This window comes from Phoca vitulina, unplaced genomic scaffold (assembly GCF_004348235.1).
Source record: "Phoca vitulina isolate PV1807 unplaced genomic scaffold, GSC_HSeal_1.0 scaffold72, whole genome shotgun sequence".
In the NCBI taxonomy this organism is placed as follows: domain Eukaryota; kingdom Metazoa; phylum Chordata; class Mammalia; order Carnivora; family Phocidae; genus Phoca; species Phoca vitulina.
The window spans coordinates 4,399,259-4,426,739 of NW_022589775.1; the positions used below are offsets into that span (position 1 = coordinate 4,399,259).

Genomic DNA, 27,481 nt, shown 5'->3' on the forward strand with positions numbered 1-27,481 from the left:
AGGTATCTGTTCAGATCTTCTGCCCATTTTTAAAAATTGGGTTGTTTGTTTTCTTACCATTTAAAGAGTTCTTTTTATATTTTGGAGACCAGCTCTTTATCTGGTACTTAGTTTGCAAAGGCTACTCTTCTCATCTATGGCTTGTCTTTGCATTCTCTTAATACTTGTTTATCTTTAATTATTTAACCTCAACATCATCATCCAACTCTTTTAAAGTACTAAGGTACCTGCAGGTTTATAGCTATTAAAGAGGATGAACAAATCGAATGCTCCATTCCTTTTCACCATTGACTGGTTTTGCAGTCGGGTGCGTTTGTAGATGGGATCAAGTCATCAAGCCCATCAGCGGCTCCATCTCAGACCTCACGTTCTTAACCGGGATCCTTGCTGCTATCATCTGAGAGTCAGCCCGCGGTCTGTCGGAGTTGGCCGGGTCTTGCTGAGCTGATTGGAGCTGCCGACATTTTTGCTGACTGGAGTCATGCTGTCTTTGCCAGTTTGCTGGAATAGACACAGACACCGATTGGGTCACGCTGAAGACATTCCTGTCTTGTGAAGCAAGTCTGTTTGTATTTTAGGTTTGCCAGGACTAATGAATTAAAACATTTGGACTCTCCACAACTTGCTGTTTATCAATGCCTCTGACAGGAGGAGGGTTTTCTTTTGCACTTGCTTTTTCTAGAAGCATGACAACATCCTGGCTGGTGGAGAGGCAAGGAAAGGAGAGAGGGGTTGCGGAGGGAAGCGGAGCAGGGAGGCCCGTGGGACGCAGGGGTCTGGAGGAGAGCAGGTAGCAGCGGACTGCCCTGACAGCTGTCGTTGCCCCTCAGACTGTCACTGGCTGCTATGCGGCAGGTGCAGGCTGCTCTCTTACTAGGTCTTCGCTCCACAAAGGCGACGACTGGCCAAGGCAGTGGCTGGCCCTGGATTACACAAGTGCAGACACTCAACTAAGTGAGGTAAGGCAGCAGGTGTGAAGACCGAACTAGACGCTCGGGGCACCAGCAACTTAACCGAAGCTCTGTTAACAGCCGAGAGGAGGACAGCAGTGGTCCATTCCCACAGGCGGTGTGATGAAAAGGCAAGCTGGTTTAGGAGCTCTCCTGGCCAACACCGTGTGGAACTCAAAATCCACCCCCCTTGGCTGCTGTCATCCTTTCCGAGGCAGGCAGATGTTCTCCGTTGTGTGCAGGGGAGGGGCTCTAATGAGCTGTGTTTACCAGTTTCATTTCCCGGGTGCTGGAAACCTTGAGGCAGATTTCCACCTCTCACGCTTTATTTCTTGGTGCAGGAAAGCATTGGGAGATTTAGCCAAAAGAGGAGCGCTTTTCATCCTCTGATGTTAGGATAAAATGGGTCGGTGATGGGACAGTGCATAACAATCAGACTTTTTCTCTTAGCTACAACTTTAACGGGTTTTTTACTGTTTGTTTTGTTAAATTTGAGACAGTCTGTTCTATTCCCTAGGAACAGGTGGCTACAAGATGGTTGATTCTAAGCAGAGGAGACTACACAGAAATGTATGTCAGAGCTAAGATAAAACATATCCTGAGTCAAGTAACAGCAATTTTATATTACCCTTTTCTTACGTTGAATGTTTCATGTTATTACTTTTTTTTTTTTAACTTAGAAGGACATGACTCGGAGTGCTTTATGGTTCATTGCTATTTGTGGTTTTAAATGAATGGGCCAAATATGATTCTAACTGGGTGATAAACAGCTGCTGGTTTTTCTCCAAAGCTATACTAGGTGTTTAATATAATCCTGTTCTCTTTCCATATACTGGGTAGGATGATTCCATATGTATGTACGTCTAAATATACGTGTGTGTGTGTGTGTGTGTGTGTATGCATTTGAGTTTGCTCTATAAATAAGTGTAAAAACAAAATTCAGTGTTCTGGACACTATTTTTAGATACAAAAAAGTTATGGGAAAGAGTTGGAAACCTTGCTCTGAGAAAATGTCCTGATAAACAGTTCCCAGAATCTTGCTGAGGATGGTTAAAGAGATGATTTATATTTTGCCATTTTTAGAGACGTTTTCCTAAAAATACCACTCAGAGTTTTTGGTTTACTGTCTACATGAGAAGGAAAGTAGAGAGTTTAGGGAAGCATGATTAAAAATAGAAAAGTTACACATATGTATTTAAATAATGAAGATATCATGTATTTATAACAATCTCTTTTCCTTAGTCCCATTGTACAAAAGTTACCAAATACCTTGGTAAAATGTATTTGGGCTAAATTCTATTATTATAACAAGGAAATATGCATGTATTTTTGCCCATCCCAACTCATCTGTAGGATGTTTTTCCATTCATTATTAATGATAATTTCACAGGTACAGTAGAACATCAATAGCATGTTTTTAAGTTCTGTCTTTTGCTTGTATCATACATTGTTAAGATGTACAACCTGATGCATATTTGATAGATTCACAGGTAGTTAATTAGATATTTAAAGCACATAATATTCATACTATAACTGTGGGATATTTTAAAATAGTCTTTGGTATTCTTGAAGTGGTCCTTGATACTCATTCTTTATCACCCATTCTTTACCACTCAATAATTCAGATCAGTAATTCAGGCCCAACTTAGGCTTTTGAGTGTGACAAGCTAATTTAATATGAAGCCATCTGATGCCCTATTAGGACTTCTTTATCCTCCTCAATTAAAAATAAAACACTATATAAGACCTGGAAGGGCCAGGGTTGGACTAGTCAGTGTGAAGGGATACTAAAAAAGTGAGGTGGGTGGAGATTTTGCTCCATCTTGTATATATCATTCTAGATATGTATTTCCAAAACAAGTTTTTTTTATAAGCCAGAAAAAGAATTTTAAATGGGGCAGGTGAATACTTTCCATGTAGGGAAAGAAAGCTAGGAACTGGGAGTATCTTCAAAATAAGGAAGTAATGCTTACTAACTTTCCCTCCAATTTCCAAGATCCTTTGAGTATTTGAGGGATGACTTGGGTAAGTGACAATGGCTCTCTCTTGTCCTTACAGCTGGAAGACCCAGGGGAAGGCCAAAGCTCAGGTGCCCACATGATCAGCACAGCCAGGGTACCTGCGGATAAGCCAGTACGCATCGCCTTCAGCCTCGATAATGCCTCAGGTACGCTCTGCATGCAGGGAGAGGGCCACCTCCCTGCCCGTCACCGCTTTGCGGTCATCTTTTCCTGTTCCACAAAGAGTGTTTAAAAATGGATGCCTGGGGATGCCTGGGTGGCTCAGTTGGTGAAGCATCTGCCTTCAGCTCAGGTCATGATCCCGGGGTCCTGGGATCGAGCCCCGCATCGGACTCCCTGCTCCACGGGAAGCATGCTTCTCCCTCTCCCTCTGCTGCTCCCCCTGCTTGTGCTCCCTCTCTCTGGCAAATGAATAAATAAAAAAAAAATCTTTAACAAAAAGAAAAAATGCATGCCTGGCATGACCTAATGATGGGGCGTGTGATTTTTCATCAAGCATTGTTGGAGCGTGGCTTCCAGAAATGCCTCTGGTGATGCCGCCTCAGCCTCCGATCTTCTGGGTGCTTTAGCACATTTCTCCTTCCTTTTTACTTTCCCCATTTAACTTTCTTTTATTATAAAATTCCCAGGGCTATAACAATTCCTAATGATTCCAACGTATGTCATCATTGAAACTGTGTGAGGAGACGTTTATTAAAGCGCTGGCAGTTGGTTAGGTGATGTAAAAATATCACTGTCCTGGTTCCAGCAGCATTTCTTGGAGCCCAAGTTCTAAAGCCTGGTTTCTCACTGGTGCTTCCACAGTTCAGGCTGAACAAACAGACTGCAGCCAGAGTGATGAATGGGACAGGTGAGGCAGACCCTCTTGAAATAGTAAGGTCTGAGGTGAGGCTGCCATACTTGGAGCCCTTTGTCATGACTCCCTTCAGTGACCTCTTAACACACATATTGAATTACACCACCTGTGACGGGGACCCCAGGTGGTGTGAGGTCACAGACGTGAGGAAGGGAACCCTTGGATCTCTGTCACTGGCATCAGCCTTGGCTCTCAGTCTGTCATCAGTTAAAATCCACAATCACACGCTCAAACAACATTACTGTTTCAACCTTGGGTCTTTTGAGGGCTGATTCTGTTTACCTATCAATCAATCAATCAATCGATCAGTCATCTATTTTTCTTCCTACACTGCCCATGTAGGGGTAATATTTTAAGAAGTAATAATTGACAAGAAGCAAGTTTATCCCTAAAATAATGCAAAGTAAGGATCTGGGCTCTGTGACGTCTGGCATTATACAGCCAATTCAGGCTTTACTTATACCAAGCGATTATGGTGGTGGCCCGTCTGCCCCCGTTTTCCTGGATTGTGCAGCCCCCAGTGGAGGATTTGTTCTAGAGTAAGATGAGGTGAAGCCTTGACTCTTCATTGTCTGTTCTTCCAACCCTCTTCCCATGGCCTGCTGTTGTCCTGTATCTCCGCTCGGGTTGTCTGGAAACACAGTGGTGAAGGGAAATCCTCCCAAAAGGCAAACCAATCCATCCCAACAAAGAAATGATGACTAACATTAATTGCATTTCTCTTTTGTATTAGGCATTCATATGTATTATTTCATATCTCTAAAATAACCATGCAATGTAGGGGCACCTGGCTGGCTCAGTGGGTAGAGCATGTGACTCTTGATCTTGGGGTCCTGAGTTCAAGCCCCACACTGGGTGGAGAGATTACTTAAATAACTAAGTAAATATTAAAAACAATAACTATGCAATGTAGACATTAGTATTGCCAATTTGCAGACACAGAGCTTGAGGTCCAAAGACCACACTGTTAGTAGGTAACAGAGTTATGATTTAAATGCAGGTCTCTAGACTTATGAATCTGAACTCTATTATTCTATATTAGTACTCTAAAAAGAAAAAGAAAAGCCCCTCCTGCTTTTATGCATTTCATAAATGTAAAATTTTGAGGAATAGTTCATGCTTGAGTGGCTAGCTTTCAAGACAGATACATGTAAGTTCTCAAATCTGGGAGAAAGAAGTATAATTTACTTCCTTGTGATCACGTCCCATGTGAGCAGAACAAGTGTTGTTACAATCAGCAGTCTTACAAAGACAATTTCAGTATATAAAGCTTATTTATTCCAAGCAATATTATTATATCATAATTTTGGACGAGACAAATAAATATACTGTTTCTTCATCTTTATTAATTTATTAAGATTTTATTTATTTTTGGGAGAGAGAGAGAGAGAATACGCACGAGCAGGGGAAGGGGCAGAGGGAGAAGCAGAACTCCCCACTGAGCCAGGAGCCCGATGTGGGATTTGATCCCAGGACCCTGGGATCACGACCTGAGCCAAAGACAGACGCTTAACCATCTGAGCCACCCAGGCACCCTCTTCGTCTTTATTTTAACAAAATTTAATTTATGTACAGAAAAGAGCCATGGAGAGGTGAATCTTGATCTTTGGGCTGCATAAATAGATTCTTCCTTGAAATACAAAATACACAACTTGTCATTAATTTGCCACCATCCTTTGAAGGATATCGGACCCTGACTAGGAGCTCTTGTATGTTTTTTTAATCAGTCAATTTAGATTGATTCGTTCCAGTCTTTCAAATGTCCCAAGAATGCCCACTTCTGAAATTCATGTTTTTTAATACGGTAGCTTCAAAAAGGGGTTGTCATTTATTTCAAGTAATTCCTACTCTCTAGTTCCACAAAAAGATGCTTGGGAAGATTTATAAAGAAACTGCTAAAATTAAAAAAGAACTTTTTCCTATGATCTATGTGTCCTCATGTCTCTAAAAAGGCATCTAACTAGAGAATCCAAGGCAGGAGTGGGTTTCTGCGTTTCTCAACCTTTCTTAAAATAATGACCTGAGAGCACTCACCAAAAATACATGTTCCAAGGCCCTACTGCTGTATATTCTGGGGCAGTAGGGACAGATGGAGGTCCAGCAATCTGTATTTCCGCATGCATAAGAAGTTGTGAGAGCACAGAAAGATGCTTTGCAGATATTTGGAGACACTCCCTCTGAATTCTTGACTACGGAGCCCGTGGAGTGTCACGGAGAACAGCACTTGCCATCACGCACGCTGTGCATGCCTTTTGAATTCCAGTGCATTCTAGACCACACATTTAGGGGGAAAACAAAGGCAAGCATCCTAGATTTCCATAGTAAATGGGGAAACTAAGATGGAATTTTGGGAAGTAATTCCATATTTATGGATTTATCACTGAGGGGTAAGCAGAGTCCATGAGAAAAGAGTGCTCATTCTTTTCATTATATTAGGCTTTTTTTTTTTTTTGCATATTTTTCTGAGATGATTTGGTGTAGAGGTTAAGGACATAGGGCTTGGAGTCCTCAAGACATGGTTTCTAGACCCATCTCCATCACTATTTGTGTGATCTTGGGTAAGTCACTCAATTTTGCTGAACTTCAGTTTCCCACAAGGTGTATATAGTGATAATTCACACAGTGGTTGTAAGAATTAAATAAGACTATATAGGTAAAGCATTTAGCATAGTGCTTGACACAAATTAAGGACTCGACTGGTCCCTGTACCTATGATAATTGATTCTGGAGTATTAAGGAAAATATAAGCATCTTAAGCAGTTTTAAGGATTTGGGGTACCCCTGCCTCTCCTCTTATCAATTAGCTGAACTTAGTTTCTATGCTTTAGCGCTCTCCCAAAGGTGGGTGAAATGTGCAAATATGAAGTATGGCATGATCCCTCCTGTGGGTTTCATAAGGCAAAGAGAGTTGAGGAAAAATCTGTGTCACCCAGAGCAGATGGGAACAGCTTCTTGGGAAATGTGATAGTCAACCTGCTCTTGAAGACAGGTGGGGTATTGACAGGCAGTGTAGGAAAGGTGCCATCTCTGGGTACCAGGTACCAAAAATGGGGGCTATACAACTTTTAACCATTCTTCCTTTTCCTTTCAAACAAAAAGACTGAGCAAAACCTAAGAGTCAGGAAGAGCATGATATATTCATCAAATAGTAAAATTCCTGTCAACTGGAGCAGAGGTTTGAACGGTGGAAGAGTGGCATGTCATTTAACGAATGATGCTTTGAGCTTTACTTTGAATATCTGTGTATATAGCCATCAACTAGAGTTAACAATATAATCCTAAAAGTTCAACAACAGAGTTTGGATTTGATCAGGAGCAATCGAGTGTCAAAAGTTCTTGAGCAAGGGAATGATAGGATGAAAATGGTAAATATTCGATTGGTGGAACAGTCTGGGATGTGTAGAGATGAGAGAATGGAAGAGGCTTTTTTATAATGGTACAGAGACAAAGTACCGAGTGCCTGGATCAGACGATGGAATGGGATGATTGAATTCAGAGTACATTAGGAAGAGAGGGTTGAAAGGACTCGGTGACAGACTGGCTCTGGATGGGGAGTTGATCATGGCTTATTGATGGCAGAATGTGCCACAAGACTCCAAATAGACTGTGGACCTCCAGGGGCTTAAATACAGGAAGCAAATTTTTAAGGGGGGAGAAAAAGCCCTTTAAAATACAATCACCACTTCTAGCCTATCATCAGAAGCCTTCATTAAGTAACACTTAGCTAACCACAGTTCCTGGAGGCAGCAATGGCTATTTTTAACAAACTAATGATATGATTGACATTACTTCTAAACTGGGAATTCCAAAGAGTTAACTTTCTAAATTGGGACATTCATGGAGTTAGTTTTCCCGATAGAAAATATGCAGAAGAGAAACATGAATCCCATCTCTTGGGTTATTAGAGAATCACTGGCTCTTCTCCAGCTGGAGAGAATTTAGAGTTGGACTGACATGAGGATTTCATGTTCATTACTTGAGAGTTTTCTTTATTTCAGTCAAGCTATAAAATCTGCTACACTCAAGTGTGAATTTAGACCTTGGCTGTAGGATTCTTTTGGTGGTTGTTGTTGTTAAGTTTTTAGGGTTTTTTTAAGAAGGAGTCAAGGATACTAGTATCAGCCCAAGCCAGTAGCTTTCAACATTTTGTTTTTAAAAAATTCTTTCAAGCTATTAGAATTTTTCATATCTGGGCTTGAATTAATCATATGACATTTAGTTAAAAAAAAAAATCCAGGACCCATTCTGCTGATATCTCTTTTAAGTAGCACTATTCTCCTTACATATCAGGGTGTTTGTGTGGCAGCGGGAATCATGTGGGGCAGCTGAAAGAGCGAACGTTGAATCTAATTTCACTGGACGTTGTGTGAATGTCGAATGTGCACAAACTGGTTCTCAGCAAAATCGTGATGCAGGTGAAGTGTCTCTTGTCATTGTTGCTTTCCTTCAACTTTTTCTACCTTTGGTACCTTTAGGTATTATTTCCCTCCCCCTCCTCAGGGCCCTAATGTGTCCTGTCTTCTCTTCGCTCCATGCTCTCAATCCTTGTTCCCTGGAAAGACTCTGGAAAACCTCATTCCCATTAAGCATTAAATGAATGAATATTGAGGTTTATTTAAAAAAAAAAAAATCTCTCAGGGTGTTTTTTCTTTTTTCTATTATTATTATTATTTTTTTAAATATCCACAGGGGAATCGGTAGGAAGTCAAGGGTTAAAGCTCCCCCTGGAATTTTGCCAGCCAGTGAAGAGTGAGGATGGTCTTTGGGAGAATAGGGGCTTGGGGAGCCTTTCTGAGCTCTTTCAAGTCACCTTTCCTAACTCTGACCCTGCCTCCAAAGCTGTCTCAGCACGCTGGGACAGCAAGCAGTCAAACTCCCTCATAGGTCCGGTGGGAGTTGAAGGGGGAGGAGTCTCCTATATTTACATCTTTCATGAAGCACAGAGTTGAGAACCACAGTAGAAATGTAATCATTAAATACTATAAAATCAATAATACAGTATCTGTAACCACTTTGAGTTTGTTATTCCGATATCAGATGAAGGTTCTTTGAGATACAGCTGGATTTATCAGTTGGTATCTGGTGCTTAAGGCCCCAAAAGCCGGACGGAAGTCATTATTTGTTGAATACCTAGATGCTTTTACTTATATCATCTCATCAATTTAGACTGGCAGCAACTCTGTGGGAAGATGTCATTATACCCATTTCACAGATGCGGACCATTGGCTAAGGGAGGTTAAGGAACTTGCCTCAAATCAAGCAGTTAATAAGTAGTAGGAAGGGATTCAAAGCCGGGCCCTTGGGGCCGTTTTTGCTTGATTACCCATTTGAAGGTAAGGGCCATGTAATGAGAGAGAAACATGATTGTTTCTGACAGCAAAGAGCTTCCTCAACAGTCATGGGAAATGGTGGAGAAAGGTTAGTTCTGGTATGTTTTCATAGAGCAGGAAAGAGGAAAAGTAGAGGTAAGTTTTATTTGGTGGTGTGCTGAGAAATAAATATACCTCCCCCTGGCTCTTTTTGAAGCAAATGTTTCTGGGCAAATATGTTATAAGCTAAATAAGTAAAAATATTCTTACAAAAAATAAATTGGTAAGATTCACAAACTCTTAGCTACAATAATAGTGGCTAGATGAATGTTTCTAAGAAACATAAAACCTGTCTTTAAACTGAATCAGGTCTCTCTATGTGGAGAAATCTCATTCAGTCTGTTTGATGTATGATTTTTTTTTTTCCAAAGATTTTATTTATTTATTTGTCAGAGAGAGAGAGAGAGAGAGCACACAAGCAGGGGGAGCGGCAGGCAGAGGGAGAAGCAGGCTCCCTGTTGAGGAAGGAGCCTGATGGAGGACTTGGTCCCAGGACCCTGGGATCATGACCTGAGCTGAAGGCAGACGCTTAACTGACTGAGCCACCCAGGTGTCCCTTGATGTATGATCTTGTTTGTAGGTACTGGCTGAGGTGACATGATGATTACTATTAATTATAAAGAATTGGCAACCTGTTAGGTGTCAGACCAAATCGCTGCCTGTACCCATATCCATGTCTGTACTTTTAATTTGATGGCCCTGAAAATCCAATGTGTATTAAAGGGTTCACACATCCAATGTTTAACAAGCAGGAAGCAAAATTTCAAAAAGCTTTTGATGTGTCTCAAAATGATGTGATGCTCTAACAAGACCCAAGGTATACAGACATGTTTAAAAAGTTTTTTTTGATGTATTAGTAATGTAAGTTGGCAGCCTTAGATCACTTATTTCTAAAACTAAAATACGAATCTTGATTTAGATTTAAAATGAAAGTACTCAAAGACCTTTCATGCATAAATTAACATTTTAAAAATAATATTTCCTATGGAAAGTGTTTGCTTTGATAGGGAAGTAAAAGGGAAACCCTTCTTAAATTCAGATTTAAATGAAGATAGAAAACCCAGGAGACGTGAGGTTGTGGCTGCACCAGGGAAATCTTTCTTAACCTGCGTGGGGAGAGCTAAGTAATCAGAAGCAGTGATTCTCACCCTGCCTCCTGTCTGTATTATTCAGATGAGAAATAATACCTTCAACCCTCACCATCATACACATACTCTCATATGCACACATCCACGTGCAGGTGCCTTGCCCCCCATTACCCCTTTGGTTGGGTTTATGCTGAAAAGGAATGGAAAGTAAGCTCAGTTATATTAAATTTTCATTATTATTACTGATTATTTCCTAGGTGCCTGGCTTTAGGCTGAATGAATTGACATATGCATTCCTTTACTAATAAGTTTTCGAGACAGAAGAGGAGAAACCAAGTCTCGAAGAGATTACGTTGGTTGTCCACATTAAAAAAGTGGCTGACCTGAGCCCTACAGAATGTGGACTAACCCACTGTGTCTTGAGTGGTTAGAAGCTTTCACAGTTCCAGGAACCTTTTTGCATGAGCCTTGGCACCGTAGCCGTTGCCCAAACCCATCTGCCTCCTAAGTGTGAGTCTGCTGCCAGTGCCCGAAGGATTATCTTCCGGACTCCAGCGGGCAGGATAGCTATGTAATTTGTGGAGGCACAGGGCTACTTGCCCAAGAATTTCAAGTACTCTCGCTAGAACATTACACCAGGAGCCACACCTGGGGGAAGGGCTCTGTGTGTCTGCGAGCACACGTGCCCATGGGGCCAGCCCTGACTGCAGAAAATGCAGTCAAATGGAATGGATTCTGGGCAGGGCTGCCTCTTGAGTTTCTGGCTGGGGAGTGGGGTGGGGCTTGGGAATGCCCTCTGAGCGTGGTTTATCTCTGTCCTGAGGTCTTCTCTGTGTGGAAACCTAAACTCTTCCTGCCAAGGATTTGCCCGCAGTTATGCCCGGGTTGGAGAGCCCAGTGGAAGGGGGAGATAATGGATCCCAAAGTCCAGTCAAGACGTTGCCTAGAACAGTGGTTCTCAACTGCTGCTTTGCAGGCCTGGTCTGGCTTTGATGAAGTTGTCACTTCTCTGAAGGACGACAAAAGAAATAAGGGCACGGCAGTGAGGTTTTCTTGATGTGTGTTTGCTTTTGTCTCTAAAGCTAAATTTATCCATTATAATGGACACTTTTCTATGATTATGTTTGTCTTAAGATTTGGGGGCTAAAATGTTCTCTCTGTCATAAAGAGACACTAATGATACATGGTAGGTGTTCTGAGTCATCTTCACCAGCTGAATAAAAAGTTGGACACTCTAAGGCATGATTCCCAATGTTTTGAGGAAAATTTCACTGTCTCATGAAATACAAAAGTCGGGGAGCTCATGGACCAGAAAGCGAAGAAGAGCAGAGTAGTATAGGGAAGAGCCCTGCGCTGGGAAACACCCCTTAGTCTTACGAGACTCATTTCCTTTGTTGGGGCCCTTGTCCTTTGCTCTGCACGGAGTCCTGGACCAGATGATGGCTTAGCCCCGTCCAGCTGCAGCATTCTCTGAAAACTCTGACCACATAGCTCTCATTGCTAAATAACAGTGAGGATTTGGATTACAGACCCAGTGGGTCCCACTTATCTGATTCACAGAGGAACAAAGAGAAGACAATTTAAGGAAATCTGAAACAGAATAACCACAAAAGCAACTCAACAGCTGTTCCAGGGATGCTGAGACTATGTACTATGGCATGTCATAATGGTTGGGATACCAATAAGAAAGTTCTATCTTAAGTACCATTGACTTAGTCACGTGTTTTGCAAAACAGGCAGCGAACATCTGCTTATCAAAAAAACAACAAAAAAAACCACCAAAAAACAACCCTTTAAATTCTTTCCTTTATATTCCGTTCTTTAAAAATTCCTTAGGATACATTTTGCTTGGTCCACTGAAGCCCACAGTGGCATTTTGAAAAATGAAGTCGATGAATTATTTTTTTTAAATAATAATACATTAAAAAAACATGACAAAGTGATTTGCCAATTTAGCAAGAGCCTGCGTCCCTGCCTCGCACATCAAAGGCATTCAATGACTATTTGGTAAATAAATATATTTTAATAAAAATGTACTTGCATTCTGATTTTGTCCTATTATAAGCATATCTGGTAACTGCTCTCCTTTTAAAAAAAAAAAGCCAAATTTGCCAGAGAGAAGGTCTCTTCTCTTGTATAGCTAATGTACAATCCACTTTGTGCTTCTGAATCGTCAAAACAAACCTAACTGCTCTCAGGAACGCCGATCCAATGTCACTGTCAAAATGTTTTACAACGATTTGGCCAAATGTTGGTGGAACAGCTGTGCTACTAGTCTGTCTGAATCATTTTCCTTCTTTCCTTTTGGCCCAATCCTATGATTCATCATTCTGCTTTTAGAATACTTGCCTATTTTTAAAACCAGTCAAAGAAGGCAGCCACTGTTTAAAAGAAAACACACCGCACATCAACTCAGAGCAGCTTTGTAAGCAGCTTTGCAAGCCCTGAAATTTCTGGCCGGCAGGGATGCCAGACGAACCAGATGGCATCAGGCAGTGGAAGGCAGGCCTGGCTTTCAGACTCTCGGTCGTCTCCTTACATCTGTCTTTGGTTTTCTTATTTCCGCTGCCGTTTCCCGCTTGGATTAATCCAACGTGAACCATTCTCTAACCAAAGTCTTATCTTTATTTTGCTTGTCATTACAACATCCATTACATGTTTCTTTTTTTTTTTAAGATTTAATTTATTTATTTAATTGACAGAGAGAGAGAGAGAGACAGCGAGAGAGGGAACACAAGCAGGGGGAGTGGGAGAGGGAGAAGCAGGCTTCCCGCCGAGCAGGGAGCCCAAGGTGGGGCTCGATCCCAGGGCCCTGGGATCATGACCTGAGCCGAAGGCAGTCGCTCAACCAACTGAGCCACCCAGGCGCCCCTCATTACATGTTTCTATGTCAGTGAGTTAGACTATTTTTTTTTTAACTCAAGAAATCCAATCTTCAGCCTTGTCCACAAAATTATCAGCATGTTTACCTATAAGTGCCACGGTTTGACTATAGGTGATGATGTGGATTTCTACAATGCACTGTATTAATTCTGGGGCATACCTGTATTGGCTATTTACTTTACTACAGTGAAGCCATTGAGTAACTTGCTTCTTCTTTTTTATAATTAAGCAGGAAGGAGTGTGACTTCACAGGCAGCAAGGTGGATTAAATCCCAGGAAGCCTTGAGCTCCCTTCCTGGCTGACTTTTAGGGTTCTGGAAGGCACTATCTATTCTGGTACTTTACAGAAGTGGTTTCTCCTTCTAACAAGTGCCTGTTCATCTGTGATTATTAGGGGTGGGATGCCAAAGTATAATATGTTCCCATTTACCTGTGCCAAGTTGTTCTGGCCTCGAACTCAATGAACTGACATAATCATGATGTCTGGCTTATTGATATTTTATGGAGGTACATTTAAATGTGCCTTAGACCCAAATCAGTTTTACAAACGACAGGTTTCATAATGAAGGCTACCTATAAAGGGTCAGTAGCAGCAAGTGAATATTTCTGTCTTTTGGCCAACTGTTTGCAGATGAAGGGGTGGACTTGAAGAGCCACAGTATCCGGCAGAAGTTGTCATTCTGAGTAGGAAGAGGGCCCTGAGAGGGCCTGGGGATCGGATCTCCTTGTGTCCTCTTGATTCAGTCCTCCAGCCTGCAGCAAGGGTCTTGGGGAGATTTTCCCCATTTCTACTTCCTGTGTGAAGCAGAACAGAGTTAGTGAAACTGTGGGCATCCATAGTCTGGCATAGGCATAGGAAAAAGTGGATGCAAATTGGGCGATGCATTATCATTGTCTTAAGCCACTTTTAAATGGGAGTATTATTATACTACTCTTGGCTAAAATATACCAGAAGCTATTAACTGCTGTGACCCTTGAGGTGTTTGGCAGAGGCAAATTCTGTCCTTGTTTGAGTTATCTTCCTGGTAATTATCTTTGGTGCCTTCAAAGAACTGTACTGCCTTAGAAGCCAGGAGCCGCTTGCATGCTGCATTTTATTCTGGACCATGCTGTCGAGGAGTAGGGAGAGGAGACTTGTTCTGGCATCGGGTGTGGCCCATAGCACATGCTCTTGTTCAAACAGAACAGCACATTTTTATAACAGATTTGGTTATGATAGTGAGAACATGAAAGCCATGAACTTTCCTTTCCTTTTTTTTTTTTTTTAAGATTTTATTTATTTGTGAGAGAGAGAATGAGAGACAGAGAGTATGAGAGGGAGGAGGGTCAGAGGGAGAAGCAGACTCGCTGCTGAGCAGGGAGCCTGATGTGGGACTCGATCCCGGGACTCCAGGATCATGACCTGAGCCGAAGGCAGTCGCTTAACCAACTGAGCCACCCAGGCGCCCGAACTTTCCTTTCTTTGTTACAGTGTAAAACAGATTTGGTTTTTAAACAATTCTTTAGCTTGTCTTTTGTCTTATTCTCATAGTCATCTGTCCCGGGGTAGGTGTTGCCAACATGGAGGGGATGGGAATGGATGGCCCAGCAGAGCCAGAGTCCGCCTGGACATATGAGGTTCTGCTGACAAGGGGCTGTGCTCTAGTCCTGTGGCTGGGTCACAGTATGTTCTCGAAGACATTTGGGGGTGACTTGGATATTTTAGGCCAAACCTCTCAGGTTTCCTCGGATGCTCCTGAGAACATCTTCTGATCCAGTGACACCTGCCTATTGCCAGTCAGTCAGTGTGAGGCATTTGGGGACAGAGTGGCCATGGCTGTCTTCACTCAGGTTCCCCCACATCAAGGCAGTGCACGGGGCCTCATGTGGGGACTGCTGCCTGCCGTGCAGGGAAGAACCCCCTGCCTGGGTTGCTGCCTGTCGCTCACCGGAACCCAGAACGAGGCTCTGGGTAACTGCCTGGTGGTGGTGATTTGTGGTCAGGACATCAAAGCCCCCATTGGAGTCACTCAGAGTAGAGCTTCTATTTTTCACTAACACATTCTTCTGTCCCATTGAGGTTGTTCTGATCACCTCATTAGCGCCTTGTTAAAGCACTTTCCTGCATGCCAGGGAATCTGGTTTTGGCTACCATGAGAATATTGTGCTTCTTAATTATAGAGCTACCAGACTGGACAGTTGAGGATTCTGATATTTGTTTGCAAAATTTTGGCCAGGCCAGCTATGCTCTCCAGGCTTCTGTTTGTACCAAAAATGAACAAGATTGTCTTCTGTATTCTCCGTGTCCGCACCTGAAGTGATGAGAATAATTAAAGCAGTATATACTGACGATTTAATTGTATAAATCCAAAGATGGTGAGAGCAGGACGCCTCCCAGGAGAGAAAGAGCTCTATAGTGAAGAATCCTTTTATTTTCATGTTCTAGATGATACACCTCCTGAAGACGCCATTCCTCTGGTCTTTCCAGAATTAGACCAGCAGCTACAGGTAAGGATCTATCCAGAGTCATTCCTTTTTCCTCTTTAGCTTCACAAGATATAGTGAATGCACAAGGGACCTCACTGAGAAAAGACTGACTTGGAGACAGAGTGGGGAGTTTTCAAGTCATCAGGGATTCCGTTTCTAGAGCTCCAAAGTCATGTTAACTCGCATGTAATATGCCTGTCTGCGTATCTGGCGATAACACCAGAATATGCAGAATTTACAGCGTAAACAAGCTCCTATGTATCAGGAGCTCTGGAGCCTGGGAGCAGGGCTGGCCGCCATTGCCCCTGTGGCCCATTTTGATGAGTGATTTAGTGGTAAACTGTGCAGAGGTGACTTGTCATGACTTGGTGGTGGAGAGGGAGCTTCAGAATAATCTTCTTTTCTCTCCTCCACCCCAACCCCTCCCCAGTCCTCTGACAACTTTCAGTAGAATATAATTATTTTAAGTTAAACATTCTGAATACTGTCTGGTTTGATCTGCGAGAAAACTATTTTGTGTGTGTAGTTTACAGATGACCTATCAAAGAGATCCCATTTCAGTACACCAGAATCATTTGAAAGGAGCTAATTTATGACATTTCAATTTTCTTTAGATGATATATGGGGATTCCAGGCAAAGACGGCTTTAGGAAGAGGTTCTGTCCAAAGACCTGAATACTGGCCGTGGGCCAGACGTGCTCCTGAGTATCTCACTTTGCAGTCACACTTAGACAAATCTAATAGGGGTCTTGAATCCTGTGCACAGACATTTACTTAGTCACTACTTTTTTTTTTTTCCTCTAAGTATTGATTTTGAAAGCCTTTAGGAGGGGTCTGCAACCTCTACTACCTATCAGGCCTGATGTCCCCCATTGTCTTACACCCAGCAGTTCTTCCCATTTGTGGGTGTGACTGGTATCCTGAAGTCATTCACATGTGGGACCCCCAGTCCTGAACAGCCCTTGACAGAGGTGGGAAGAACCAAGAATGAGCCCTTGTGCAATCCATAACAATGGCCTTTTTGGTGGGTTCCTGTTCTGATCTCAGTACCCAGTGCACTGAGTTAAACACCTGGAAGTAGCCAGGTTAGATTGGAAGAGCCTGTGTTCCAGTACTAGAGTGGTCTCTAAAAAAAAAAAAATCAACCCAACATGACTCAGGTGTGACTAGGCTTCTTGGAGGAGTCCTCCTGCTTACCTCTTACCACGGTCCCGGGCATTGTCAGTCCTCCAACAGAAACCCGCTCAACAGACCAGTAGCAGTTATGCAGAGATTACTGAAGAGTAGAGAAGGTGGGAGGCTTATGCTGATCACCACCCAGATGTCAAAGGACAGCTCTGTTCGCCTCTAAAATTTCCTCTGTGCTATCAGCCGTCTTATCTCCTCCTTCTCCTGCACCCCATGCAGGGTCTTCAACCCAGTTCCCCTAGCTCCTGATAGCTAACCATATCCCGAATATCGCTTTTTCTCACCATGGAGAAAGACTCAGCTCTCAGTGTGCTTTTCTGTCTGGCGTGCTCCACCACACACACAACTTTCCTCACTTGGATTCTGTCCTCACAAAAGGGCTGTGCATAGGCTGCTGGTGGTATAGTTGGGATTGTAAGATAAAAACTAGATTTTTCCCCCCGCAGTCCCAGTTTTTTTTTTCTCCTTTATTTTAATGTCACCTCGAAGCTATTTTATTATCATGGCAGTTAGATGAAAATAAGGAGTATGCATGTTTTGGAAATAGAACAGTAAAAACATATTCAGGTTCTGGTTCTTCCATCAAATGATGGATCGTGAATTCTATTTCTTTTGTATTGACAAATTTTTTTTTCCTTTGGGAACATTAATGGTCTTCCCTGGTTCATGGATTGTTCTTTACAGGATTCATAGCGCCCCTGGCAATTCTCCAGACAATTTTTCTGTTAGAGCATCTCAAGATCCATTTGGATTTTATGGTTTTAATTCCATTTGACATATATATTAGAAATTAGGTCTATTTATTTATTTATTTATTTATTTTTAAAGATTTTATTTATTTATTTGACAGAGAGAGACACAGAAAAGAGGGAACACAAGCAGGGGGAGTGGGAGAAAAAGAAGCAGGCTTCCTGCTGAGCAGATTGCCTGATTCGGGGCTCGATCCCAGGACACTGGGATCATTACCTGAGCCGAAGGTAGATGCTTAATGACTGAGCCACCCAGGTACCCCGAGAAATTAGGTCTATTTAATTATTTTAATCCAACGAGACTATTTCATCTTCACTGATCCTTAACAAGATAAGCAGTTGAGAGGCTTCTTCCTGGCTCATGGGTTTTGATCCCCCCATCCCCTACCCTTAAAATATGGTATTGCTTTACGTCTTCATGACTGGAGGGAACATTCCCAGCTTCACACCTTAAATCATTTAAGTAAGTGCTTGTTTGTTGCATGAAGGATATGACCAAGTTTGTTATAAACATTTACCAACTGTCAAGCCATTTGGTTAGGGTTGCCTCAGTCCGGGACGGTAGCCTGCTACCTTTATTCTATACTCCAGGGCATGATTGGCTCAAAAACAAAACGGTGGGAATTGAGAGGGGAAAGCTAACACAGAAAATGACATCTAAAAGCACATTCTTCTTTCCATGCTTTGCATAGGCCTATAAATTTAAGTCATTCTGCCGCAGGACGTCTCTGCATTGAAAGCGATGAAAATGTTTTATGTAGGAAAGGAGCAATCCGTTCTGTGGAGCAGGCCCTCTTCAGAGTCAGTGTCATGTGCTCTCCACACATAGTAATGGCTCTTGGAATTGTACCGACCATCATGATCCTCTGCAGGAGAATGAAAGTTAGGTGACAAAGGTACGCCAAGTGCCTTGTGATTGTCACTATTTGCTCGAGGATAAACTGACTCTTGATTATCTATCTCCACAGGAGCCTTAAAACCTTGCCAAATGAAAGATAAAGGATGCCAGGTGATTATTGCCATCCCTACTCTTAGCATAAGCCTCAGATTTAAATCCCACTGTGCACATTGCGTATTGCTGGGCAAGTGACTCTTCCATGCAAACAATCTCATGTGAGCCTTGCCGTAATTGTGTAAGCTAACTATAATGTCTCCACTTTAGAGATGAGAAACCTGAGGTCAAATTTTGGTCTGAACCAATTTGCTATTTCCACCTTGATCTCGGATTCTGCATCTTGGTAGCTTTCTTTCCCTTATAGCTTTTGGGAAACGTATGGGCTTAAATTACTTTGATAAGTAGAGGGTTGTTTTTTTTTTTTGTTTCTGGTTTGCGAGGTTGCCATAATGTGCCTATAGGACAACCTTGTAAAGTCGGTTCTGACTTTCTGATCTCCATTACACATTCTTGTGTTGTTATAAAATGGAGCTATAAAGTAGCTATCTGGTAGATATTCTCTCACCAATTTGACCCCCTAGATTTTTCTGTTGCTTTGCCAAGAATGTGGACATGTTGGAGCATGTAATTCGTGGTGCTTCTATTTTCACAGAAGCCAAAAAAAGCCCTGTGTAAGAATAGCCGTGACAAACATTTCTCTTGATGTCTCTATTAATGCAAAAGTTGGGCAAGAGACTTTGGGGTAAGGTAGGTGTTAAAAGGAGCATCTCTTTATAATGTTCGTTTGTGGGCCTTAGGCCTCAGCATGGGGGCAATGGGTACGTTGATTCTATTTTATGCGGATTCCTTTCCTGGAACTTGGTTTCTAAATTCTCTCTGCCTATTAGAGGCTGTAGTTGGGTCGAGCTGGTTTAGCACACACTGTCCAGAGAAAGGAGGCGCAATTCTATGTCCACTTCTAAGAATGATGGAAAAAAAATCACTATTTTTCTTTACCAGAATACCTCCATCCTCACCGCCCCCCCCCCAAATAAAGATAACACTGAGATTCAAGGAATAATTTTCTTTAGGCTTCAATTTCCTTCTATTTGAAAACGAGATCATGCCCAACCTCCCTCTTTGTTCTGACGGATGGTCTGAGTTGGCACCACATTTGTCTTGAAATTTAACCACGTTGCTGTGTTTTGGAGATCATCCTTTGACCTATAGATGATCCAAAGCTGAGCTGTAATCTGGTTTTAATTGCATTGCAATGAATAATATGCTTTTATCATCAGGTAGAGATTACGGTAATGAATAAACCTCACTTTTCTGAACTGCAAAGTGGAGACAACAATATTGATCTCACATTGTTGTTGTGGGAATTAAATGTGAGAATGAGTAGATCTAGCACAGTGCTTGGCAAAATAATTGCTCACTTAATGTTAATTTCCTTCTCTAGTGAAATCGTTTTTTGAATGAAGTATTTTAAGAACTAGTAATTTATTTTTGTATGTGTAAAATGACAAGAGAAGCATCTCTTTGGATATTTGAGTTAGGGATAGAGGTTCTGATGCTCTCTTCTTTTCATTAAGCTAAGGTACTTTGAACAATTTTTTTTTAAGCCAAATTGAGCAATAGCTTCAATCCTTCTTAAAGTCCTCCCATCTAATCTGAGAAGACAGTGACAGGTGTCTCTGTGGTACACATTGAACTTGCCTTTTCTCAGACAGAGTCTAGTAAGTCCAGAAACTGATGTCACCTCCACAAATAAACAATTTCCTAGCTTCAGTTGTGTGCTGTAATATCTTGTTATCCAAGCGGTCTCTCCAGAAATTTCTTTCAGGTCTTACGTCAGTGTATTGGTTGATGTCTTGGAAAGGAAAATGATAGAAAATGGGGAAGTCTTAGCATTCTGGGATTCTGCTACACTGGTCTTGAACATCCATCTGGAAGTGCAATTAAGAAATAATTCCATAGAAAACACTGAAACTGTCTGCATTTTCTTCCTCATACGCATGTTGAAAAGTATCTTATCATTCATTGGCTGCTTGTGACCACATGGAAAATATACGCAGATACCTTGGAGCTTTACTATGGTACCTTACTTTTTTTTTTTTTTTGAGAAGCCCAGTAGCCATCCAACAAGATGCCTTGTTGGAAAATTTTGAGACACTCTTGAGTAATCTCTCCCTTTAATATTGCTTACATTAATAAAAATGACTTAAATGTCCTTCATTTCAGTGTTATAGAAGATATGTGGTATAATGATTATTGTTGACTTTGGCCATCATGTAGATACTATAGAAATGCCAATTCTTAAAATATTTTCAGAAGTGTTTTAAATTCTACTATAACAGAGTTTTCAAATACTGCAATTAGTCCTGACGATGTTTTTTTCCATTTAGTTTTAACAAATTGTGCCTGTTAATTCAGGGATATTAAAATGCAACATAAATTTAAACCAGATACCTCCATCCTCACCCCCCCCCCAAATAAAGATAACACTGACATTCAAGGAATAAATAAAAAGTCTGCTCAGCAACTGTAGAATATTTAGCTTCCTAAATATAATCTTCTGTGTGGGAAGCTGGGAGAGGAAAATTAAATTCTTACTTTTTTTTAAGTGGATGGGACCAGTAGTATTTGAAGAAGCCAAGTAGAAAACGGAAGTACTTAAGTTGGCTTTGTCCCTTGCAGAGAGATGCTTGGCTGGGTCCTTTCCCACGGGGCACTTTCCAGAGGACGGGAGTCCATTTCAGGAGGAGCTTGCTATAAACCCTGGGCAGAGAGCAGAGATGGGATGGTGTGGCTCAAGCCGGCATTCTTGGAACAGGAGCCTGCGGTTTCTCTCTTACTTCATCTTGTTAAATCTGTCCTGTTGATTGGGGTGGATACGGGGGGTAGTAACAACTCACTCACACCGTGTGTAATTTAAAGCCCTTACAAGCTCCATCCTCAGGCAGCCGCGGGATGGGGCGGACAGGGAGGAAAGGGGGTGAGGAGCAAGTGCCCCCTCCTGGGCTCTGACCTCATTCAACCCCAATCTGGGTCTTGGAAAAATGTGTTTCAAAGTTGGCTTGAGTTGCTGTTAGGAGAATATCTTGATTTAAACTACTTAGAACTGGCTGTATTGTGAGTAGGCTAGATACCAAGGCATTGAGTCTGAAGAGTTGTTTCTGCGATCCCATAGGACTCACGCTCTAGTGCACGAAGAATACATTTACCTTTTCACTTTCAAATCAAGTATCTTTGGACTCCTGTCTTCGGAATGCAATAGTTCATCCTTTAGGCAAGCGTGTGGGAGAAGTGTATCCAGTGTGGGAAGATGTAGTGTAATTATGGAGAAAATAAGGAAATTTCTTTTTCTCCTGATGTGAAAAGAAATTCACTGTCAACACGAAGAGTTTATTTATTGCTCGCCTGTTCCCAGCACGGAACGATGACTACGAAAGCCTCTCAGATGAGAATAGTCAAAACGAAGCAATGAGCATTAAAGCAAAAATATGTGTAAATTTTTATTCCAAGAATCTAATAGATTTTTTTCATTTGGTTACCACCAGTATTGTCTTACGTTATTTTTTTAGTTTTCAGTGTGAACATGTGTTAAGCCTATGCATGACTGATTAATTCATGAATGCCAATGTTTCAAATGTCACATGATTTAAACTTATCGATAGCTCCATTTTTGCCCTGGAAACCTGATTATTGTGCTTGAATTTTAGGAATCTTTTTCCTCAGGCAAACAGTTTCATTTTATTCAATGAATACTAGTGGTCATATATTATCTCTTATTTTGCGGGGGTTATAAGAAGGTAAGAGAGAGTCACCCTCAGTGAAGACCTTAGGATGCTACACACACACAAACACCTAGTATATCATAAAGCAATAACAGTGTTCTATATTGTACAGAACAACATCTCATTACCTATAGTTCTACTTTTTTGGGGGGTATAAACCTAAATATCTTAATACTGTTCTTCACCAGAATTTCTGTTGGGATGCAAACCATATGTATTTAAAAAATCCATATGGGATATGGATTTTAGGCTGGGATAAACGTCAAATACCTTCTAACGACAGCACTTCCTGCTGTCAGGGGGCACTTTGTTTTGTCTAATGACATTTAGGGTTTGTGGTGAATGGCTCTAGATATAAAGGGGTGAGAAATTTTATGTTCCCTAGAGAGAAATTTGGGAAGGAGAGAGCATTTGGGTGCATATGAAGTGAGCCTCAGATAGTGAATCCTTGCAGCAATTCTTAGAAGAAGAGTGGGGGCAGCAAGAAACTCTAATGACCATTTTCTTTTTTTGCATTAGCTTTTTAAAAAATTGTGGTGAAAACACATAACATAAATTTTACCATGTTGGTGACTTTTAAGTGTACAGTTGAGTAATGTTAAGTCTATTCACATTATTGTGCAACTAATCTCCAGAACTTTTTCATCTTGCAAAACTGAAACTCTATACCCATTAAATAGCTCCTCATTTCCCCCCCGCTTCCCTGCCAAGCCCCTGGCAACTAATGAGATGACTTTACAATGTTGTGGTGGGTTATGCAACATAACTTCCCTCCTTGCTTAAGAAAATCTGCTCTATTCTCTTTAATGCTTTCATACAAATAGGGAGAACTAGAAGTGGTGCCTAGTTATATGCTAGGTTGGGTGAAGACAGAGCTTGCGGGAGCTGGAGGCTTGAAGTGACACCTGGCATCTTTTTATTCCCTGAGACGCTGAACACTAAGTATTTTTGGCTTTTCCTTTTTTAATTGGCACTACTTTTTAATTGTGGAAAACCTTGAAAATAGTGTTATGTGTAAGTAGCTTGATCATCCTGCTAAGAGCATGTGAGGTTACGGTATATATCCTGAAATACTCCCTATATTATATACCCTTAGCAGCATGATCACACTACCTATACATAATATCTTCAAATTTCCCACAATTAAGAAGTGCCAAAAGAAAAAGAACAAATGAAAAAACTTCCCACTTAATAAAAAGGATTGCAAGGTAGCAAGCTAAGGGGGGAAAAGACCCCCCTCTTCTTAAGAAAATTATATATGTAAATGTATAGTCTCTTCTTAAGAAAATTATATATGTAAATTTAGGAAAATTATATATGTAGCTTTATTACATATTGTTATACGTACACATACACACATACATATATGTAACTTTCATTTTTCCCTTTTGAATCTAGCAGCAGAGGGGATTTCTTCCTGTACATGGCTATGTGCATTTATTTACTCTTAAGGACATAAACCCTTTGCATGGACTCCTAGAATCCTTTGGCTATCACATAGGTGACTATGCTGATTGTGCGACTCAGGGACCTACAAGGGGTGGCAGGTTATGGAATGAGCTGAATATAGTTTATGTGATGTTCATAGGGACAGGAAATAAGATGCATAGAGTCTTAGGGCCTTCCAGTGAGGACATGGGGCACAGATGATTTAATAGCAACTTGGCTAGGGTGCCCGGAGTAAATTGTTTTCATTCTCCTTACTGTTATACCTGGTAATTTGCCAGGGTAACAGGTGAAAATTGATGAGGGGGTGGTGATTTCTAGGACATAGACCAGAAGAGCCAGGAGTTCTGAATTCCTTTGGCAAGAGCTTTGTCTCATGGGGTGCGTTATACTGTAATACTCCTGGGCAGTACTTTTCAATTTATTTCTATAAAGAAAGATGGTAATGGTTCCAACAGGCTGAGTTTATGCTACAAATGTGTTCGTGGGGCAGTAGGTAAAGACGCTTCATAATGCAATTATTATTAGATTTTCCATGAATCTGGACATGAGATGTTCCACATGAAGGTAACTTTCAGGCAAATCTATTTCGAATTTTATTTCCTTTAGAAAACCTCTAATCAGAGGCCTCATGATAAATGGGAGGGGTCATCTTATCTGTCAGTCAGGCTTTATAGGATTTTATAGAACTTTATAGAATTTCTACTACACCCTGGGTGGGGTTGCTGAATACAACACCCACAGAAATCTTTGTCCTTGAAGAATATAAAGAGAGGAACAAGCAGGAAGAAATGCATCACTTCCTAATTTCCGAATATAAAATTAGTGAAAATATGACCTAGTCAGACACATACTTACAGATATAGACTATAACGAGAAAAGGATTAGACCAAAGAACCCACTTAACAATGAAATTGTATTTCTCAGATAGTGTATGCCATTTTCTATAAATAATTGACTAGGGTGATTAAAAAACTCTTTAAAAGACTATTAGCTAGTGCTTCTTAATGTAATGTTTTTAATAATGTGTTGCTAACTAGGAATTAGAATTATAAACTCAAGGAAAGCTAGTTTTTCAAAAAATAATTTCTAGAAAGGAGTAGGATTTTCAACATGTTATGGGTCTAAAGGCTTGCCCTGCTGTCCTTTGTTTTCCCTGTGGATGGGAGAGAAACAAAGACATGAATCCATGCTCTTTGGCCTCACATGTGACGAGCATTGTCTCACTTGGGGTTTGGTCTTTCATGGGGTTTGTTAATCCTTGCAAGCTTTATTTCCAGCCCAGCTTCATTGCTTCAGTTTGTTTGCATCTCTCAGAAAAGAGCCTTTCTTGTAGGGCTACTCCATTCTCCAAGATGAGATTATGCCTCTGGGCTAAAGGTGCAGAAAGCAAGGGGTAACTAAAGCAGACCACTGAAATATTTCCCCACCACTGCCCTTCTCTAAAGCAGAGTTTAAGATTTCTGGGGAGAAGTACAGAATTATTAGAAGACCTATTTTTACTCCAGTGTATGGCCAATAATGAGCATGTCATGGGCCTCCGGTTCTGGCTCAGGCCTGAGAATGCCCATGAATGATACTGGAAGATGAATGTGGGGAAAGGTCAGCCCCCCTCCCTCTTTTCAGTCAAGTAGAAACAGCCAAACTCTGTCCAGTGTTGACCGACGATGCTATTCTCATGCCAAAAATCTCCCTCTAAAGGACATCAGTAGAGCGAAATCGTTGATAATGTATTCCGATGCAAAGAAGTGGACTGATTTCTTCTTCTTCTTGTTTGTGAAGCCTCTGGCGCCTTGTCATGACTCCGTGGAATCCATGCAGGTGTTCAAACAACACTGCCAAATAGCAGAAGAATACAATGAGGTCAGAAAGGAAATCGCTCTGCTTGAGGAAAGGAAGTAAGTACTGTCCCTTTGAACCCTCTGGCCTCCGACTACTGCCTACTGGTCATGGACCCGGGGAGGCAGGGAAGGAATGGGCTGAGCGTGAGGGTGAGAGGGAGGGATGGGGGCAAGTGACATTCTGTGGTTCAGAGGTTACTAGGCCACTTCTGTGGATATCATGTTTGATTATAGAAAAGACCCAAATCGAGCTGCTGAAGACAAAATGCTTTACTTTATGGATTACTGAGAATAGCAGGAGGACTTCCTACCAGAAACTTAATTTTTAAATAAGCATTTTTAGTTCAGGAAATTAAAAATGCCAGAATGCCAGAGTCACACTATGTTTCCTATGGATGTGCCCAAAAGCCCCAGAGAACTTTGGCTTGGAGTGAATTTTGATTAATGCTTAATGGTGGAGTTTCTGCGTCAAGTCAAGTCAAGAAGCCAGGGGGACAGATCTTTGGAATAATGTAAATGTATTGGTAGACTACCTGCATTTTTTAGTCCAATAGCCCAGGGAGGTTTGTTTGTTTGTTTTTTTTTTTAATATTTTATTCATTTATTTGACAGAGAGAGACACAGTGAGAGAGGGAACACAAGCAGGGGGAGTGGGAGAGGGAGAAGCAGGCTTCCCACTGAGCAGGGAGCCTGATGCGGGGCTCGAACCCAGGACCCCGGGATCATGACCTGAGCCGAAGGCAGACGCTTAACGACTGAGCCACCCAGGCGCCCCGCCCAGGGAGGTTTTTTAAATCTTGATAGCTTCCATTACCACTCCAGTTCTGCTGTAGGGAATTATAGAGTTCTATTAATTAAAGCATTCTAATTTTACTCACACTTAGCTTTTTCTTGCAGAATTCTCCTTTTTAATTGCACTCAGTTCTACCAGTGTCTACCCCAGTGATCCCCATATCTTTCATACTTTCAAAGCCTCAGACACCTTTCTACCCTAGCATTGTTTAGTCCATACTTATGTATTTATTAGTGAGATCTTTTGATTAATATTTGCATCTCCTACTACATGGTAACTACTAAGTGCTTTTAATCCCTGAAGGCGGGGAGAGTCAGGTGTCACTCACCATCGTATTTCTGAAGCCGAGCACAGTACATGGGATGTAGAGGCTGAATCAGTTTTTGTTGAGTGCGTGACACATAATCAAAACATGTTTTGATTCTTTAACTTTCTGTTTTTTTCCCACTTCCTCTTCCTGAAGTGATACATGGTATGTATTACTTAGTTTTCAAAATCAAAGCAAATGAAATATGTTTTGAGTAATTTATAAAATTCTTGGGACTCTTTGAAGACTGCCCTCCCTGCCCCTTGTCCCCCCAGGATGATGGTTGGACAGAATAACATGGTGGGGAGCAGTATGGGTTGTAGGGTCAGACTGCACTTACTGTAAGACCTCGGTTAACAAACCTTTTCTTACTTCCTTGCTGTGTTATGCTTCAAACATAAAATCATACCTGGACTTATGGCTAAAGGGGATGAAAAAATGTTTTTGAGGAGATCAGAAAAACACATCTTCCTCTCATTTATCTGAGACTTTCTTTTTGGTCTGAAAGTTCTCATAAATTGGTTGGAATGCTCAGATTGCACATTTGCACACAATCTGAGTCCTAAAAAAAACCTTAAAGGAGCTGAAGAAGCTTATTAATAATACCCATGGGGAAGTTAAAGGAGGACTTGTATAATCAGGAGCCTATAAATGTATCTCCTCGTGTGCGTGTGTGGGTGTGTATGTGTGTGAACTGTGCTGTTGAGACAGATATAACAGGTAATTATGTATTTATTTGTAAACTCTTCAGATTGAAAGTATTGGAAGACTTCGTTTATTTCAATTAACCCATAGGTGGCCTTTTTTTTTTTTTGGCAATGCAAAGCTCACCCGCTAAATTGTATGTTTT

The 27,481-nt window shown here is 41.4% G+C and overlaps 1 protein-coding gene across 1 annotated transcript in view; it reads left to right on the plus strand.

Annotated features, from left to right (window-relative positions):
• The first annotated feature begins 728 nt into the window (after window positions 1-728).
• The window catches only part of MAP3K7CL (MAP3K7 C-terminal like), a 36,772-nt gene continuing 10,019 nt past the window's right edge, over window positions 729-27,481 (plus strand). The window contains exons 1-4 of the mRNA XM_032393341.1: window positions 729-959; window positions 3,009-3,117; window positions 15,593-15,654; window positions 25,473-25,588. Coding sequence (XP_032249232.1) covers window positions 3,048-3,117; window positions 15,593-15,654; window positions 25,473-25,588 — 248 coding nt within the window. The 5' untranslated portion in view covers window positions 729-959; window positions 3,009-3,047. The remainder of the gene's footprint in view (window positions 960-3,008; window positions 3,118-15,592; window positions 15,655-25,472; window positions 25,589-27,481) is intronic.